The sequence below is a fragment of the Chionomys nivalis genome, chromosome 11, assembly GCF_950005125.1.
Source record: "Chionomys nivalis chromosome 11, mChiNiv1.1, whole genome shotgun sequence".
Lineage (NCBI taxonomy): Eukaryota > Metazoa > Chordata > Mammalia > Rodentia > Cricetidae > Chionomys > Chionomys nivalis.
Window position 1 is genome coordinate 52,555,560 of NC_080096.1, and position 19,441 is coordinate 52,575,000.

At 36.2% G+C, this 19,441-nt stretch overlaps 1 protein-coding gene across 1 annotated transcript; it reads right to left on the reverse strand.

The window, feature by feature from the left end:
• Positions 1 to 334: 334 nt before the first annotated feature.
• LOC130884358 (cytochrome P450 2C42-like) lies at positions 335 to 10,009 on the reverse strand. Its single transcript, XM_057785454.1, has 2 exons — positions 9,951 to 10,009; positions 335 to 803 (listed from the first exon to the last, which is right to left on the reverse strand). The coding sequence occupies exons 1-2, from the start codon at positions 10,007 to 10,009 to the stop codon at positions 335 to 337; spliced, it is 528 nt and encodes a 175-aa protein (XP_057641437.1).
• Positions 10,010 to 19,441: the final 9,432 nt, after the last annotated feature.

A 19,441-nucleotide genomic window follows, 5' to 3' on the forward strand; every position in this document is an offset into this window, starting at 1 on the left:
CATCTTTTTTTTTTTCCAGAATTATAATGATTTTATTTAAAACACACAGAGCTAAGTGATACTGAGGTACCACATTTCTCAGTTTTACAGTAATAATATTTACTAATTCATCATTAGATAACAATCAGCAATTTTGAAGTCAGTAAAAAAATTGAACAGCACAGGGAAATGTAGATGTGTTTGTGCAGTGACCCTGAAAATTGCCCCAGGTAAAAAACGGGCATTCGCTGAACCTTGAGGAGATGAGCCAATGTGAGGTGGGAGGTCAGAGAGCCATGCCTAACAGAAGAGGTCAACTGTGCCTGGGAGGAAGGGGCTTCAGGGAGAAATACATTTAGATGGGAATGAAGCAGATCTGGAACTCAGGTGGCAAAGAAACAAGTCCATTGTTGACTGGAGTAATATCAAGGTCTTTTGGATCAATTGGAGACCTCAGGTTAAAGCTTTGTAAAATGGTGGTCAGGAATAAAAATAACTCCATTCTGGCTAGGCCTTCTCCCACACAAATCCGTTTTCCTGTTGAGAAAGGAACAAAGTAGTCACTTTTTTTAAACTTGCCATTCTCATCCAAAAAGTGACCAGGATCAAACCTCTCTGGGTTGGGGAATTCTTTGTCATCATGTAGCACAGATGTCAGTGATGCTATGACAGTGGTTCCCTTGGGAATGAGATAGTTTCTGAACTTAATGTCACAGGTCACTGCATGGGGCAGGCTGTTGGGAAGGAGATCAACGAATCGTTGAACCTCATGCAACACAGCATCAGTATAGGGCATGTGACTCCTGTCCTCCGTGCAGGGGCTTCTGCAATGTCATCTGTTCCATTATTTTCCAGAATCGTTTTGATTATAATGATCAGGAATTTCTCAACTTCATGAGAGAAGTGACATCTTATATGAGTTTTTTTTTTTTTTTTTTCTATTTTCATCCAGCATGGAGAGTGAAGCCTTTTAAGGACTGCTTGTAAGAAGGTTGAGCAGAGCTGGGCAAACAAAAACATTGTAGCCTCTTTTTGTAAGTCTTGTTGATAGTCTGTCTATGGAACTTACTGGAATTTTCTTTTGTACACCTACCTCAAATATTTCAAATATTTTAAGGCTTGAACTATTCACTATTAACATCCATCCATACACGTGTAAGCACCATGTATTGCAAAACTGAATCTTTTGTCAGCTATAATAGAACATAAAAATGCATGAATGCCTTCCATTTAGTCCTTAGCTAATATCCTATTTGTGTCTAATAAATATGATCATCACCATTGTAAAGTACCCTTAAATTAAGGATTTTAATCTCTCAATAATAAGGTCAGGATAATTTTCATTTAAAACAAATGGCATCAGGCCTTCCTAATTCTGAAGCAAATACTATCCAAATAAAGAGACCAATATGAATTCCAGTCTTCATTAATATAGTAAAATTATTAGCACCTGACTACTCAAAGAATATCCAGCACCAGCACGCAATTGCCTTTTTATGATTATTACAGTAGTGATTTATTCCCTTGTAACTCCTAACCATTCGCTTTTCAGAGTATTTTCCTCTAATGTGTATTGTGAAGCCTTAGGCTCCTGACAACAATATTTATTACTCTCAATATCAAGATATTCTCCAATTTGTACCCATTTAAAGCATTCATAAAACATTGACCATAATGCCGGAATCAGTTTTGAGAAAGTAAACTGATGGTTCCCTCTGAAATGAGGCGCTTTGAAAGTCTAGGACCTGGAAGGTTGTAATTGCAGCAGTTTTCTCACCTGAATCTGTATCTTTATTAGGGGATGACGCTCTGAAGCATGGGCTAAAACACCAGTGCCTATGTGACACCGCCTATAAATGAAGCTGTTGTGATAAAAGTGTAAGCCTGGTTGAAACCTGAGTACCCAAGCACTGAGACACATGCATGTATGCCTTCATACATATACATTAGACCGTGTACCCAAGAACTCAGGTGCATGCATATATGCCTACATCCATATATATTAGACCGTGTACACAAGCACCCATCTGTATGCATATTTGCCTCCACACATATGCATTACACCATGTACACAAGCAACCAGGTGCATGCATAAATGCCTCCATGCATACACTTCAGAAAGTGCTTTAAAGAGGGCTTATCCGTGTGAAGCCCTCACAAACTGTGACCATTTGTTAATGATGAAGCAATGTTACAGCCCCTGTTTCTGCTTTTAAATCCTGATGACCTTTGCTAGTAGTGGTCAAATCCTTAACGTGCGAAATGAAAACCAAAGCATTAAAAAAAAAAAGATAACTTGTCTAAATTAGCAGAGACTCAAAATTTAAATCATGTTTTGAACATCTCACAGTCTTTTTTATCAGGATATAGCCAATCACATCTGAACAGTTTGATATAGCAAGAAAACCAGTTAGCTACATTCACCCAGTTCCCAAGAGTTCCAGTAAAATCAAATGAATCAGAACAGTTTGGCTGCTGATTTTGTGCTCATTCTAATTGTATGTAAATAATCCAACTCTGAAGATTTGGGCTTTAGAAATCTAAAGTTAGTTTCTCCTAGATGTTTAACACGCAAAATGATAATGTAAAATGGACCTTAGTTCTATTTGCGAAGCCTATTTTACTGAGGGCACCCTCACCTCATTCCTTCTCAAGACTTTTTTATTTACTTTAGAGACAGGGTTTCAGTATACAACCCAGGCTGGCCCTAAACTCCTGCTATTCTTGTGTAAGCACACAACTGCCGACATCACAGGCTCGCATCATCACATCCAGCAATTTGCTGGGTTTGATATTTTTGTTTTTTCAGCTTTGTTTTTATGACTGAGTGAGAAAATTGATATAATAAGTTATAAGTATTTTGTTTGTTTCTCCAGTTTCACAAATCCGTAGGATATGTCAGAGTCAAACAAGGATAAAATTAACTCCACAGTAGACTGAACACTTGACACCTGTGCTTCTAGCATAGACTCATCAAGTCTCTTTGGATTAATGTTTCCACTAACAACCATGACTCACGCCACTGATAACAACTAAAATGACTTTGAGTTATTCCTGGTTAAGATGAAGATCTGTTTCAGGATGCAGGAGTATAATGGGATGCATATGTCCTAGAAGAAAGTGGAAGGTTTCCTTATAAGTCATTTTGTGGGAGAAAAGCAGGTGCAGTTAATATTTATACTTAGTAATACTAAATGAAACTGAAACAAGACTCAGTAAGAATCCAGAGAACTCACAAGGAATACCTCTTTCATGCAAAAAATATAAATAGATATCATTGAATCATTAAGATCTAATCTTGGGTAAATCACTCATGGAAAATTCCTGTTGATCTCAAATAGTCTGATTTAGTGAAGGAGTTAAGCTGACCTATAACTGAAGCTACAATTTTCACCTCTCAGAATTTGACAATATTAATCAAAGGTGAAACAAATTTAGAGATTTCTAGAAAGACTACAATCTCACAATTAAAAATGTACAGATTTCTTTGAAGATCATTTTGCAGTCAAATGTTTCATTTTACTAATATTGTATCTATGGTAATTCAATTTAAATGAAAGATAATTTGTGTGTACATTAGTTTTTGAGAAAACCATTCAATTATTCAAAAACCCTCCTTCAGTGTGGTAGAATCAAGTTGAATCTTGGTACAATCTTGGTGTCCACATATAGAGAGTATATGATTAGAATATGAAAGAGGAAGAGAATAGTGATTCTTACAGAAGAATAACCTTTTATTGATTATTTTTGTATTCAAATTATAATAAATATTTTCATTTGATTTAGCTGATGAAAAGCATAATACCCCCCAATAAGAAACACATGTAAGATATCCCAGTTATATAATGTAACAGCATCAAGGTTTGTCTAGAATAATCATTCTATCTAATAGGTACTGTAGAAGAACACAGAAGTTTAAATTATTTTTAAGCCCTCCAACTTTAACCAGCACTTATACAGGAAATACTTTGTGTAAAGTTCTGTCCTCTAACAGTTAAAAATTAAGTATGTGATAAAATAATTATGGAAATGACTTGTATGTATTTATGTAACAAACAAGAGTACTTAGACTCTTTTGACGTTGAGTTAGGTGTGTGCTTTCTTACCTAGCATCTAGACTTTGTAAACAACAGATGGAAACAGAGGCATTTCTTTATTATATATCCAACACAATTCTTGGTACATTCTCAACTTGTTGAATCAGTGGAGTTAACTGTTCTATTGGCAAGCTCACATGTAGAAAGCCCGAGTCTGGGGTTAGCTGGACAATTTTTAAAATATCCTCCATTTTTGACTTAAAATCTCAAGAAAGAGGAGAAACAAAACAAAGCAAAACTTTGGGTAGTTCCCCAGACATCACCACAAGGGACGTCTCAGCAAAAGATATTATCTAAGAAGTCTTATACTATACTTCACATAGCCCAAGCTTACCTTCAGAAAATGATTAGAAAACCTACACCCATCCTTTGTAAAATGTGAGCATAGTTTTCTTGCTTGTCTAATCACCAATCACAGATAAACAGACTCATCCATTACTGAGTGCTCTAACAGCATTCTAACTCAGAAAGATTCATAGCTTCTTAAATGTGATTTCCTCCTTCTCTTCATTCTGAGATGAAACACAAATCGTTACAGACCTCAACAAGGCTTCCTCATCATAAAAACATGAACTAGCTCAGCCTTGTACACAGGAGCATCCATTACTTGTTTGATTTTTGAAATTAGTTGACGATTTTTTTTCAATGTCAATCTTTAAAGGCAGTAGTAAGGGAAGGTTTTGTTTCTAAAACTTCTTATACTATAGTACATGTTTTAAAAAAATAGTTTGAAATGGACACAGTTGCATAACACAAATAAAGGTAAATATTTGAATATAAAAGTTTAAAAGTCAAGTTGCTATGCTTTAAATTGTGCTTTAAGTTACATTAACAGATTACACAAATTTAGTTACTCAATTGGAAGAATGATAAACAGCTGTGAATTTTATTATTTTTAAATTTTTATTTACAGTAGATTTATTAATACATTTATTAATTTTATTCAAGTGGATTTTATATAGTTAAGAAAACAAATGCTTTTAGAATTATGATTGATTCACAGGGGTCACCTAAGACCATCAGAAAACACAGTTATTTGCCTTGGTACAGTACTAATAATCAACAGCATTTGTGATCAATGGGTATCAATTATGAGGATTAGTAATAACTAGGAAACATTTAAAGCCATTGTTTTTACCTCTCTTGGAGAGGAGCAGAAAATGAAGGTTAAAAGTTTGGATAACTAGTTTTAACTGTCTAAGTAAGTACTGAACAATTCATCCATTACTTTGCAACTTTAAATGCAAGACCAAGGCTTGTATAACTCATTAAGTCTAAGTGACTGGCAGTTTATAAGTCACTGAAAATAAACTTGAGTTTTTACATATAATATGTGTTACTGTTTTTCAAAAAGCAAATAAATACTTAACTCTTTGTCTCAGTCTACTCTTTTCATATGAAGAAATTTCTGTGTTTTTGAAAACAGTGTGATCATTTGTCTACATTAAGTTAGAGGGTTGCAGAAGAGAAAACAAACCCTTACAACAATAACAAAACATTCCTTGACTTTACCTGTTTGCTTTAAGAATTGAGCTTACCCATGGTGCTGTTAATCCATGCTCTCTGGATTAACAAAGATCGAGTGATGCACTCATCGATGGGATATTAGGTCCATGGCTCATGTGGATAAAGCTTCAGCTTCTTAATGGACTAAACAGGTACAATATCGGGACCTGGTTAGGATTGTTTGAGCAACAAATAGAGTATTATACCAAAGCCCATATGAGAGACTTGTTGCAGAAACAAAATCAATAAAATGTTTAGTTATTTTTTGTCAAGTCTGGAACAGACTGAGTTCTTAAATTAAATGTAAGAAAAAAGTGATGCATGCCAGAAACTGCTTTCAAGATGTGTGCAGAAATAAGATTCTTCTGACAGTAGCCCCTGCCTTCAGAAACTTGTGCAGTGGGACTGACAGAGACAGATCGAAAAGCAGAGAAAAAACTTAATGAAAAAAGCAACTTTTATGGAATCATGAAAAATGGTATTTATATTTGGGGGGTTAAAGATTTTGAGAATAAAAAACACTTCCCTAGGGTTCTGGCCTTGAAAAAGTGATGTATAGTTATAACATTTGGAAAGGGAAAATACCATTCTCTTTGTAAGAATGGACATGAATTCCTCACCTAATGAGTAGGTGTGGTAACTGTGTAGACAGACACTAAGGTTTGGCAAGGTCTATTCTAGATGTAGAAAAATAAAAATCAAGATTAAAAAGTTATTTCAATCTTTCCATGTTGCAAACAAATCTTTGAAATTTGTTGACTTGTAATTTGTCTTGGGATACTATATTGATCCTATACATATTATTAAAATCTTAGCCAGATTTAAACTTCATCTTCTTCTGTTTTATTGGCGTCATCAAAGACAATGCTGTCCTTGAAATAGAGACAAGAATTGCAAGAGTAGCTGGCACCAAGAAGCAATTAAGTAAAAAAGACCCTTAGTTTTTCTAAATCAGGGATAATCATCTGAACTTTGTAGAAATCAGTTGTCTACATGGAGTTAGGTCTTTATGCTTATCAAAGGGCTATAAATGAACTTTGGTGCCTCACTCTGTATTTCCTAATGGTATCATAACCCAGTTGTTTATTGAACATATTTTATATGTTGGCTTTTTTGACAAATAAATTATTTTAACAATCTTCCCAGTAAGTCTGCAGTGTTGGTACTATTGTGCATGTCTTCCTCATTGAAGAGAAAACAGAGAAGTAGCCTATACATGTCTCATCCTGAATCTAACTTCATGTCCCCCAAGTTGCCTGGTAGCAATATGTTTGGATGCATGCATTCTTTCATAGAAGATAGGATAAATTTTACTTATTTATGCTTCACTTTAACCTATCAGATTGATGGTTAGGAAATTTTTCTCACCTTGGAATTCAACTAAACATCTAATCTATGTTGATATATTTTGACTAATGTTAAATTTCGTATAATTTAGAATTATGAAAATGAATGAAAAACACTTTCAATTTATGTAGAGATAAAACTGCAAGTAACTAATTGTGCATTAGCTAGCAAGGGTGACTAACTAATGGTCCATTGACATTATCTTTTGAACTTCATTTAGTAATTATATTTTACAATTTCTTTCTTCATTGGGATGTTCATTGACTGTTTTTTGTCCCTTGAGGGACACCACAGCATGACAGAAAGGGTGTTTCTCCAACAACAGATACTTCTGGCTTGCAATCTTGGTAATGAAGGTTATTTGAATAAATTATTGCATATTTTCTTCTAGTTTTCTTATCTTCTATGATATCATAAAATATCTATGGTGTGTGGTTGTTCTATGATCAAGGAAGATCAAGAATGTGTCAATATATTGTTTGACAAGGATGCACCTAAAAGTTCAAAATATTTTATAATGTGTGCAAGATAGTATTTATTCAGAGAATTTAGGCCCTTGTAGAATCTTAGTAGACACAGACCTCTTCTCCTCTCATTTAAAATTTACATCTTATTCTATTTATCTTTATTTATTTAATTAATTAATCATTACCTTTTTTGTGTGTGTTTCTATCACAATATCCCTGGCATTCATGCAGCCTACAGTTTTCATGCTTTAAGTATATCATGGAAGGTGGAAGGAAACCCACACAAAATAAATTCTCTATAGGTAAAAAATAAGCCACTTTTAGGCAAAAAGATTATGAATTTAAAATGTAAGTTCATTTTCAACATTTCAAGAAAACATTTTACAGACAGTTCTGGGAATATAGCCAAAATGACAAGGTCAAGGGTTATATTCAACAGATATTATGAGGGTAAGAGCAATTACAGATATCTAATCACCTCTATAATAAAAGTACCACACCCCTCACTTTTCTATCCACATCTCGATGTTAGAAAGGGAGGCAAGGATTTGATGTTAGGAAGTGAATCTTCAGTCCTTATTTGAAAAACTGCTCTTTCTCTCTCACTGTCTGCCTGTTGACAGTCAGATTCAAGCAAACATACAGGGAAACTCCTAACACAGTGCTTCTTAGAAATTTTCTAGGAGCAGAGTTAGTACTGTCCAACACATGTTCAGCACATGCTTTGAGTGCCTACTATGTCCAGAAGTGTGATACACGCTAGAGATGCACTTGAGGCATCCCAGGTCACTGTCTGCATGCTCATATGCTGGATACCCAACAATTCTCCCTTGTTCTTATCACGGTAAATAGTGTCCAGCTGCTCCACATCACCAGCTGCCCCCCATTACCAGCTGCCCCCATCACCAGCTGCTCCCCATCACCAGCTGCTCTTGGATCGAGTGTCCCACCGATTGCTGTTCTAAGACATCGTCTGTCATTTTCTCTTCCATTTTATCATCAGCTTTCTTCCTTTCTGTCAACAATGCTTCTCTTTTTGACAACACTGGTGTCCCACTTAGAGTATGCTTGCCCATGCACCCACACTTTTTATTTTTTTACCAAAGCCCCATTTCTCAATTTTTCATGGGAAAACACTTGAAATGCTTGTACTCTCTTTTCCTTTCAGACCTTTCCTGAAACTTCTCCACTTATCCAGTTATCTTCAGTATCCCACAAAACATTTCTTTTCAAGACAAGGTAATTTTGATCGCCAAATTTGCACATCCTAGCTTTGTAGAGCCCAGTCATGACACACTCAATAGAGGCCTGAGCTTCAGTTTACTGTATGGCAATACCTGGTCCCAAAAGATCACCCAGGCACCACGCAGGAACCACACAAGAAGAGACCATTCAAGAGAAAATATCTAACATTCCAAAGCCCAGCACATACCCATTCCCTTTTCACCAGTACACCACTAGACAAATTTCAGCCAATCAGGTGTTCTGAATCAGGTGTTGGAAGTCCCTCACCCCAACCTCTACCATTATAAAATCCTCCACCCCAACAGAGCTTGAGACTCTCTGATTGTGCCAATGCTTTGGACACATGGAGAAAACGAGTTCGAACTTGAATAAAGGCTCTTTGCTTTACATACAGGAATCCATCTCCTTGTTTGTTTTTTGGGGGGACTCCATGATCTTGGCATAACAGATTCACCAGAGAAAACTCTTAATGAGGAATTTCTGGATCAGGTTGGCCCATGAGCAAGTCTGTGAGGGGTTTTTCTTAACCGCTTAATTGAAGTAGGAAGAACGAACATCGATGTGGGAATCACCACCAGCATGGGCTGTTCCCTGAATGGTCTAAGAGGAAAACATGGGAGCTGAGCAGCGGGCACACCTGTGTCCACTTGCCTCTGATCTTGTCCATCTATGTGAGAGGACCAGATCTTTTAATAGCCTGCTCCTTTAGTCCCTACCATAATGGCCTGGAACCTGGAACTGTAAGCTAAAATAAATGCTTTCTCCCCTAAGATGCCTTAAATAGCATATTTTGTCACAGTGATGGAAATGGAAGTAGGATACAGGGTCATCAGGAACTGTCACATGACCCAATCTTCATTGCATTCCCAGGTCTTGTCTTGCTTAAGTGATCACTTGCTGCAGGCCCTTTGTTTCCCTGATACCTTTTCCTGCCTTAGAGGGTATTTTTGTTAGACTCCTGTGCTCTTTCCTCTTTCTTGTTTCAGATGCTACCTGCAAGAATTCCTAGGAAAGCAGACTTTAGTCCTTTCTTTGTTTTCATATCTTATAATGGAATCATTCCAGCCTCAACACTGCTTGAGTTTCTGTCAGGCAGAGACTCTTTCATGGTGTTTCTCCTTCAACTGTCTCAAACTTATCCCTAACTTCTGCTTTTGAGACTTTCTCATGACTGCTCTAATCTTCAGACTTTGAATATCCTCAATTTGGAGTTGTTCCTGATTCTTCTTCTTCTTCTATCATATTCCTATCCAACCTCTCAACAAGCTCAGTTTTCTCTACTTTGAAAGAACAATGGTCTGTCCCTCACCTTTGCAGCAATTGAGCTACACCATCAAGATCTTTCTGGTTATTACTGCTAAAAGCCATCTGCTGTACCCAGCCCCCACCAAGCCCTCCCTTTCCAGTATGTTTTCCATGGAACAGGGAAATGCAATCTTTAAAAATGGTAAGACAGACCAAAGTTTCTTTAGAATGTTGTGCCGACCTCACTCAAGATAAAACTAAGAAGTTATGGCAACCTTCATGGTCCTCTGTAACTTTTCCAATCTTCCATATGCCTCATCTCATCTTCCATGACTCCACCCAACCTTCACTGATTAGTTATGTTTTTATGACTACCTCAGTCAGATATGAGGCTTTCTTTAGTGGTCTTCAGACTTTTTGTTTCCTCTAGTAGGTGTTTTCTGTTCTTAGTAATTATGATGGGTAAGATAATAAAGAAAGCACTCCCAATTATTTTGATGGATACACCCTGACATGTCCTCACTATTGTGACACTAGTGTGTACTTTATGCCTTCATCTTGCCATGCATGCATCGTGATATCACCAGCTGCCATTCGTGTCATTTGTTTCTGTTGGCTTCTGACTGATGCAATGCCAGATGACTGCTGTAGCCTCATACTGATGGAAATGTCTACCTAGTACCTTGTCCGTGTTTAGTAAATATTCCTGGATGCTGAAGAATGCAGATGTGGTTTGTTTCCCTCATAGGTAATATGTTTTAGTGACAAATATCCACAAATAGAAGTCTTATGGCTTGAATATAGTGTTCCCCTAAAGGCATATATATTACAAGCTTGAGTACCACTTGATGGACTTTTGGCATGTAACTGATTCCTAAACTCTCTGACGTAAAGTGTTTTGTAGGTTGCCGACCCCTTTATGAGTTGATAATTTATGGCATTGTAGAAATGTGGAGACTAGATAGAAGTAAGAAGTTCCTGGGACATGCCTTAGAAAAATATACCTTGTCCCTAATCCCTTGCTGTCTTTCTCTGCTCTCCAACTGAGGTGAGCATGTCTGTTCCACTAAATCTTCTCCAACATGATATTCTTCCTTACTTCAGACACATGACAATTGACCAAGCAACCATCAGCTGGAACCTCTGAAAACATGGGCTGAAATAAATCATTCCTCTTTTAAACCTGCCTCTCAGATATTTATCATAGCAACAAAATCATTTACATATCCAGTGAGCAGATCAATAAAGGCATGCAGATTTTGAAATGTGATTTTGGATAAATTCTCTTAAAACTTGGCCCAAGGAGATAAGATAGAAATTAAAAGGGAAACAGTTTTGAATGGCTGGCTGTGAGGTCTTAATGAGAATCTGCCATTCCATGAAGAGGACTTAGTTCCTCCTTTGTTAAAGACACAGAACTCTTATTTCCTGAAGCAAGAGCAGTAATAACAGCTATTTAGTCAACAACAATTCATACAACTAATGCACAGACCTTTCATCAAAAGAGTCTGAGAGAGTAAGAATGTGTTTCTATGAGAATAGATGTTGGTAGAAAAGATAGCACACAGGAAGATTCTATTCCATCTTGACACAAGGAACATCCTGTTATTAATCCTATCTGGACTTTAATGTTTCCTTCTAGTTTATTTATTTTGCATCTCTTACAGAAGATGCAAAGTTTTATTTGAACTTTCTGCTGTATGTTTTCCATCCTCATCTTACATAAGATATTAAAAGGAATTAATGAAAATTTTATGTGGGATGTCCTTCTGTATGCTGTGTGTTTTATTACCATTGATTAATAAAGAAGCTGATGTGGCCAATAGCCAGGCAGAATAGAGCCAGGTGGGAAATCCAAACAGAGGTACAGGGAGAAAAAGGAGTTAGGAGAGCCACCAGCTGTTGCTGGAGAACAAAGATGTGAGGTAAAACCATGGCCACATGACAATACATATATTTATGAAATGGGTTAGTTTATTATGTAAAAGCTAGTTAGTAATCAGCCTGAGTCATCGACCTAATAGTTTGTAATTAATATTAAGCCACAGAGTGGATATTTGGAAACTGGTGGGCAGGAGAGAAGCCTCCAGTTACAAAAATCATGAAAGATAATACTACTGATATTAATATTATTATTGCTATTATTATATGCTTATTATTACTACTGTTATCATTGCTAGAGACAAGAGTTTCACTCTGTATACTTGGATGACTTAGAACTTACCATGTGGACCAGGCTGGCCTCAAACTCCCAGCTATCTGCCTGCCTTTGTAGGGCTTTCCCTCATCCTTGTTAGAATGTCTCTTGCTGTTCTTCTTCAGCTCGTGTTTAGAGAGTCATGTTGGTAGAATTTTGGGGTGTAGCTTCTGACATTCTGAGGAGATAGCAACATCATTGCAAACTCTGTTTTCCTCTGGCTTCTACTTCTCTACCACAATGATTCTTAAGCCTTAGGTTCTGGAGTTCTATTGTTGATGTTTCTTTGGGGACTGAACTCTTAAGTGTGTGTTTTTATTGGTTGTAGAATCGATTGTCCAACCATTATACAGAGTGGCCAGGCTGTACTCATGTACGTCATATACATACACATATATACATTTTATATAGGACAATTAGTTAAAAATGAAGCCATAAGTCTGAAAAAAAGAGTATGGGGGATATATGAAAGGATTTAGAGGGAGAAGATGGAAGGGAAATGATGTATTTATATTATAAATAAAAAAATTTTAAAGCTTTTGATATTTAGAAAAATCTAACTAAAAAGAACTAATGTCTATAGCATCATTAAGTGTAGCTTCCATTTGCTGAAACCTAATGAGTCTGTTCTCTATAAATATATCACCTCATTCAGCTATTCAAATAATTTTGTTAATTTATGCACCATGCCACACAGTACAGACATTGAATGCATGTATTGTATAATGATTGATATATATATAATGTATTGATACATTTTATTAATAATTTTATCAACTATCTTTTCTCAAATTATAAAATAACATTCAGGAATGATTACAGATGAGCCCATGTGTTTTCTTTTCTTTCTTTTTTTTTTTTTTTTTTTTTGGTTTTTTTCGAGACAGGGTTTCTCTGTGGTTTTGGAGCCTGTCCTGGAACTAGCTCTTGTAGACCAGGCTGGTCTCAAACTCACAGAGATCCGCCTGCCTCTGCCTCCCAAGTGCTGGGATTAAAGGCGTGCGCCACCACCGCTCGGCGAGCCCATGTGTTTTCAACAGTCACACCTGGGATTAGAATTAATAGTTGGTCAACATTCAGCATGTATTCAGTTACTTCTTCTTATAATGGTTTTTATTTCTCTGCTGCCCTTTTTCCCCTTTCTCTGGTGGTTGAATAAAATTAATACGATATGAACCAATGCAAGATCATTGGCTCAGAAACTTTCTGCCTACCTGTCTTTGGCAAGTCATTCTGGATGACATTTTTTTCTTTCATTCACTTTCTTCTCTCACCCATTCTTGTCTTTGTTGTTTATCCTAAGATCCCCTTGCGTCTCTTCCCACATCACACACCTTCTGTGCATTCCTCACCTTTCTGTGCACTTTTCAGCCATTATTTTCTCAGCATCATCCATAGACACTTATCACTTTCCTTTCATAGTCAGGTTTTGTTTCTTTCCAGCTAGAAAAACTGGCTTGCATTTTGTTTCCCTCTTGGTCTCCATGCACAAAGTTGATTGCTGGTGGCAGTTCTTTGGCTGATCACTGCGTGCCAGCCCCCTTCTGACAACCATTGGCCTCAGCCCTGTCGTTGAACTCTTCCCAGCTGCCTCCTCCTGGGGCTTGTCAAAGTTTTATGTCTATGAGCAGAGTCTCTAAAATAACAAATAAAATAAAAATAAAAAATTAAAAATAAACCACCCCCCAACACCTCAACAACTCCAGACAGATCTTTATCCCTCATGGGTGTTGTCTTCCTGCATCACTGCTATGCAGAACCAAGTGAAAATACGAAGCTGTGAAATTCTAATGAGGATTCTAATTCACAATTCAGCATGGTAATTGCAGTTATAAATGTGGGTCCAAATATCAATGAACTTCAGTGCTTAGAGTGGTTTGCTCATCTTCTTTATTTCTGTGTGAAAGTGGGATACAAGGAAGCATCCCATTTTGTGTTACTTTGAAAAGAATCAGTAACATTTATTGGAAAGTATTAGATTTGTCCCCTGTTCCACTAAGCCTTCTGCTGTAAGTGATATAAAATACCCATAAAACAATTTACTATCAGAAAACCTAGGACCCAGTACTGGAGAGATGGCTCAGTGGTCAAGAGCTCTCGTTGTCTATCACAAGGACCCTAGTATGGATATCAGCACCCAGGTCAGAAAGGTTGCAAAGGCTTGTAACTCTGCTCCAAAGGACCTGATGCCCTCTTGTGGTCTCTATGGACTTGTGCACTCATTTACTCAGACCCTACTCCCCGCCACACATAATAAAAATAAAACAAACCTTTAAAATCCATAGTGACTTAAAGTTGAATCTTACCAACACTATAAACAAGCTATTCTATAGAGAGAAAGTACTTACATTTCTCCTTTAGTGTTTTCCAATATGTAAACGGAAGGGAGTAGTATCCTAATTTGCAATCTGTAATATCTTAGTAAGAGTTAGTAGAAGTGCTAAAGAAGCCCTGGGTATGAATCTATGTCTGTAGACCTGTAGATCAAGATATAAAGAAAGTAGACTTTTTTCGCTAAAAGAAAAGAGAGTCTCATAATAATCTTTGACTCTGAACTCTGCTCTTAATTTAATTTGCACCTGAATTTCCCCCTCCCCCCTTTTTTTTGAGAAACAATATCCTTTGTTTGAGGATATCAAACAGTGCTAAGAGTTTTTCTGCTAGGTTTTGGCAAGGGAGAAGTCTGTTTTGAGGTCTGTTGTATTGGAACCCCCTGCAGTGTGCATTGCCCATTAGATCCCAAACCCTCTGGTTTGTTCTTCCTTGACAAGACCAATCATGGATATTCTGTTTCCTATGTATCTCTTTCTCTAGTTTTTATCACTACAATGAGGACACTGACTTTTTTTATTTCCTGGATATTTAAATTTAAAATTGTTTTCTGTTTCTTCTTCAAAGAACACCTTTGAAATACTAAATATGTGATGCTGGAGAGATGGACCAGCAATTAAAAGTACTTCCTACTCGTGCCGAGGATCCGAGTTGCCAGCACCCACACCAGGAGGTTCATAACCACTCACAAGTCCAGGTTCAAGGCATCCAACACAACTTTTTGGTTTTGTGGGCACCTGTACGCATTGGGTATATACACAGAAATATACTCACAGAAACATAAATAAGAATAAAATAATAAATCTTTAGTAAATGTGATGAGATACTAGATATTTACTCTGTTTGCACAAATGACCTTTCCTCCATGTTATTTTTCTTTCAGTATTAGATATTATTTAGTTAATGGTGTGAAATTCTGAAAAAAAAAGATTAAAAACAACAACAAAAAGAAGCTAGTTACTGAAGCCAGGTGGCAGCATGCCCCATTAATTTCAGCCCTCTGGAGGCAGAGCCCAGCCTGGTCTACAGAGTAAGTTCCAGCCAAAAATACACAGAGAAGAAACACTGTCTCAAAAAGACAAAATCAAATCAAAACAAAACAAAAAACAAAAACAAAACAACAAAAAAAAAAAGAAGAAAAGAAAAAAAAATACCTCTCTACTGCCCCGAAACTCTTTAGAGAAACACAAAAAGAAATTGAGTTTTTCTTATTTGAAGGTTGGGCTAAGTGGGGTTTTAAAAGGGGAAAACCTAAGGGATGAGACAGGTGAATTGTAAATTAAGACTATGAAGTGCTGTCTTCATTGTGGAGGCTTAGAGTTCTGTCACACTGCCTAACCATAGCAACTGCTTCAGAAATCTGAGGATTGCTGACATTTGGATTGATCCTTGACTGTTGCACTATTCCTGACAGAAACTGGATTTTTCTAGCATCTATCTTCTGGGATGTAATTTGATGCTGGGCAAACATTTTGAGATAGTTGGCTAATATCAAAACAGAAGTCTGTGACTCTGGAATTGAGCCATATTCATTGGTGAAAGGTCATAGGGTGTTGGGAGAAGATCAAATGCCACATTCAAGTCTCCAGCTCACCACAGAATCCCACCTGTCCACAGATAGTCGCACTATCTCAGAAACTGCTGGAAACAAAATCACAAGAGAAACACAGCCTAGTCCATTTTTGCCTTCCAAGGCTTTTAGCTTTCGGAGAGCACCTCAGTGAGGGAGGGCACTTCTCGTGTGAGCAGGCTGATACAAAATACCTGAAGAGGGAGCATAGTCTAGACTCTGGACATTGTAAGACTCGGGCTGTTCCCTGTTACTCTGGGATTCTGCAGCCATAGTCATGGCTAACACCGAAACAGCTGTTGCCTGAGGTGCAAGTCACAAGACTCATTTGCACAGCACATCTCAGGCTTATAATGCTTCCTGTGTGGCACTTCCATCTTTTGGTTAGACTTTTCACACCAGTTTTCCAGAAGGATGTAGGTGGTTCTCATAACTTCTGTTTTTTAGCTGAAACAAAAACTGAAACTCAGAAGAATTTATTTGAATTTAAATAGTGAAAAATCAGTCCAGAATTAAGGAAAGGTTCTACTTTTTTATACAATAATTCATAGCCTTCTAAAAGTATACAGAAAATATCATTTTGCTTCTGAATGTTATGCTAAAATAACTCTCGTATGCAATGCTGACCATCCAGAACCAAACTTTAGCAGTGTAGCTGATATGATTTAATGAAAATAACATTTTTATTCAACTAGTGAATTTTTATTATTAATTAAATTGATCATATGGTTTAATTATATGATCCATTTTTATTCTTATTTTAAAAATAAATATTTAATTTATTCATTTATTTATGTGTATAGATGCTTTGCCTGCAAGTACATATGTGCACCGCATACATACCTTATATTTGTGAAGGCCAAAAGAATGTATGGTCTCTGGGACCAGCATCACCAATAGTTGTAAGCTGTCATGTAGGTGCTAGGAACTGAACTCTCTGGGACAGCAGCCAGTGCTCTTAACTGCTAAGCCATCTCTCCATCCCTGCAGTCTTGCTCTCATTTATTCAAATTACTCTAAGGAAGGCTTAAAGTTAAGATAGGAAGCTTTATTAGTTACTTTTTGTTTTGTCAATTTGACACAAGCTAGAGTCATCCGGGAGGAGGGACCCTCAACTGTGAAAATGCTGCCATCTGATTGACTGGGATGCAAGTGTGTGGGAGTCTTTTCTTGACTGATATGAAATGAACTCTGTTACTGTCTGTTTCCCAACAGCTTTCTTACAAATCATATTCTGCTTTTGTTCTTTGAACTTGATGTTAGGGAATTTAATTTTTCTGGGAATCCTGAAATGGAGTTTCACTTAGCTAAGACTAAACGCTTTGGAAATCTGCTTCTGACTTTGATGGCTTGGCTGGTGATTAAGTCACCTGCCATGTGGAAAAGCATTGAGAAAAATCTGACTCTATGGACCAAAATTAAAATGGGTTTAAGTAGCAAGTTTACAATTATTCTGTTCCACTAAAGCCATTTTCGGACAAAAACATAGTCAAAATCTTCATATATTGTAATTTACAAGTGATGAAAGAAAGAACAGCAAAAATGATACTGATGTCAAAACATTTCCTACAACATTACTATCAGCAAAATCAGCTTCTATTAGTGAATACTTTTCATTACTTAAACTGCATGCCTTCAGCTCTGAGTGTCAGTCTTCCATCAGAAGAAGTGAGTTCTCATTTTACTTCATTTTATGTTTTTTCTCTTTTTGTTCCTTTGGATGTTTTCTTTTGTGCAGTTGGAACTGTAATCTAGCTGCCTTTATTGTAGAATTATTGATATAATATATGATCATACTCTTTCTTAGTATAGTTAATAATTTATTAGTTAATCCTAAACCCAAAAGTTCTAACAGATTATGTCTGTTGTTGACATGCTAAGCAGGATATGCAAAAAAACAGTGGTAATTTGTCTCACATCATTTAATAACATCTCCAAGAGAGGAACACAAAATATAGAGGCTGTTATTCGGGAACCTACCAGGGCTTTTGATTTTGTTTCTTTGTTTTCTAAAACAAAGAGCCAATACAATGAAAAAATTATGTTGGTTTGCTTAATAATAATAACGAACAGCCAGGACTTTTGGTTTTGTAAATGATCGAATCCTACTAGTCATTTATAGAACCATAATTACTATTTGTTCTCTTGAAGAAGCAAGTTTCCTATACTACATTATAAAGTATTTTACTTTTAAATTAAAACTATGAACATGGCTGAACAATTTTATGAGGATAATCTTCACCATTTTAAAAATACTGACGCAGAAAACAAGCTGAGAGGGTACTTTCTGCTCTTGTTTTGTGTTTGTAACAATGCCTTCATTATGCAATGTGTGAGATTTGTTTTCAATGTTTCCTTTTAGAATTGCACACTCAGTATTCATTCCTCATACAGGCCAATGTTACCTATGCCTGATAATTTTTGGTATGTATGAAGATACAGAATTGTAGATCATAAACATTTTTGTGCAATGTAGTGATGCAATGTAAATTTTGGTGTCAGTCATTTAAGACTGCTTGCATTAGACCTCAAGGTCCTTAACACATAATAAATAACTTATTGTTTCACGGACAAACAATTATGAGTACTGGACATAGGGACAAAGTGGTCAGTGTGATATAGTTTCATATGCTATGAATTGTAAACTAGAATGAATTATTATTTCCTATGCAGGTCAATGACACACTTTCAGTTTTTTTAAAGCCATTATATTGTTATCATTTAATTTACTATCTACTTGAGTATATAACTTTTTTTTATACTTCTTCCGAGTCTGTAATTAATTCCATCTAAGTGGAAACACTTTCTAAGTCATTATATCTTTTAGTAAATTACTGTGTGTTATTTGGGTTCATCTCATCTCACATTTTTCTTCTTCTGTGTGTCTATTCTTTTCTTTCCCCTTTGTATTATTGCTCTTTCTTTCTTGGCTCTGGAGTTTCGAATTTAGTTTGTCAAGTGACATAAATATTTTCTATACCTCTTTATGATGATTATTATCATCTTTAAAAAAATAGAAGCGTGTACAGTTTACTTCCACTACTTTTCCAATAACTTAGGATTTAACAAGTACTTGATACATCAAGTTTTGATTTCCAATATATCATCATGTCGAACATACTTTCATATTAACAAAGTACAAGATGTACCAATTCTTATAGCTATAAGAAACAAGTTAAATAGTGTATTGTATTTCTATTAGCAGTTAAGTTTAATATATATATCCAAGGAAATGGACATAATTTTGTTTGAATTTACCTAGGGAAGAAAATTGATGACTCATTTTTAACGCACTCCTCCTATAAGTCTTTTGAACTCAGTGATGTACTCCTAGTATTAATCACCATTGCCATGCTTTTTATTTTTGGAAACAGCAGGCTAACAAAGTTTCCTTCATGATATATTCCCAAATGACGAAAAGTACTTGACTAGTTCTGAAAGTAATGGTGTTCTCAGA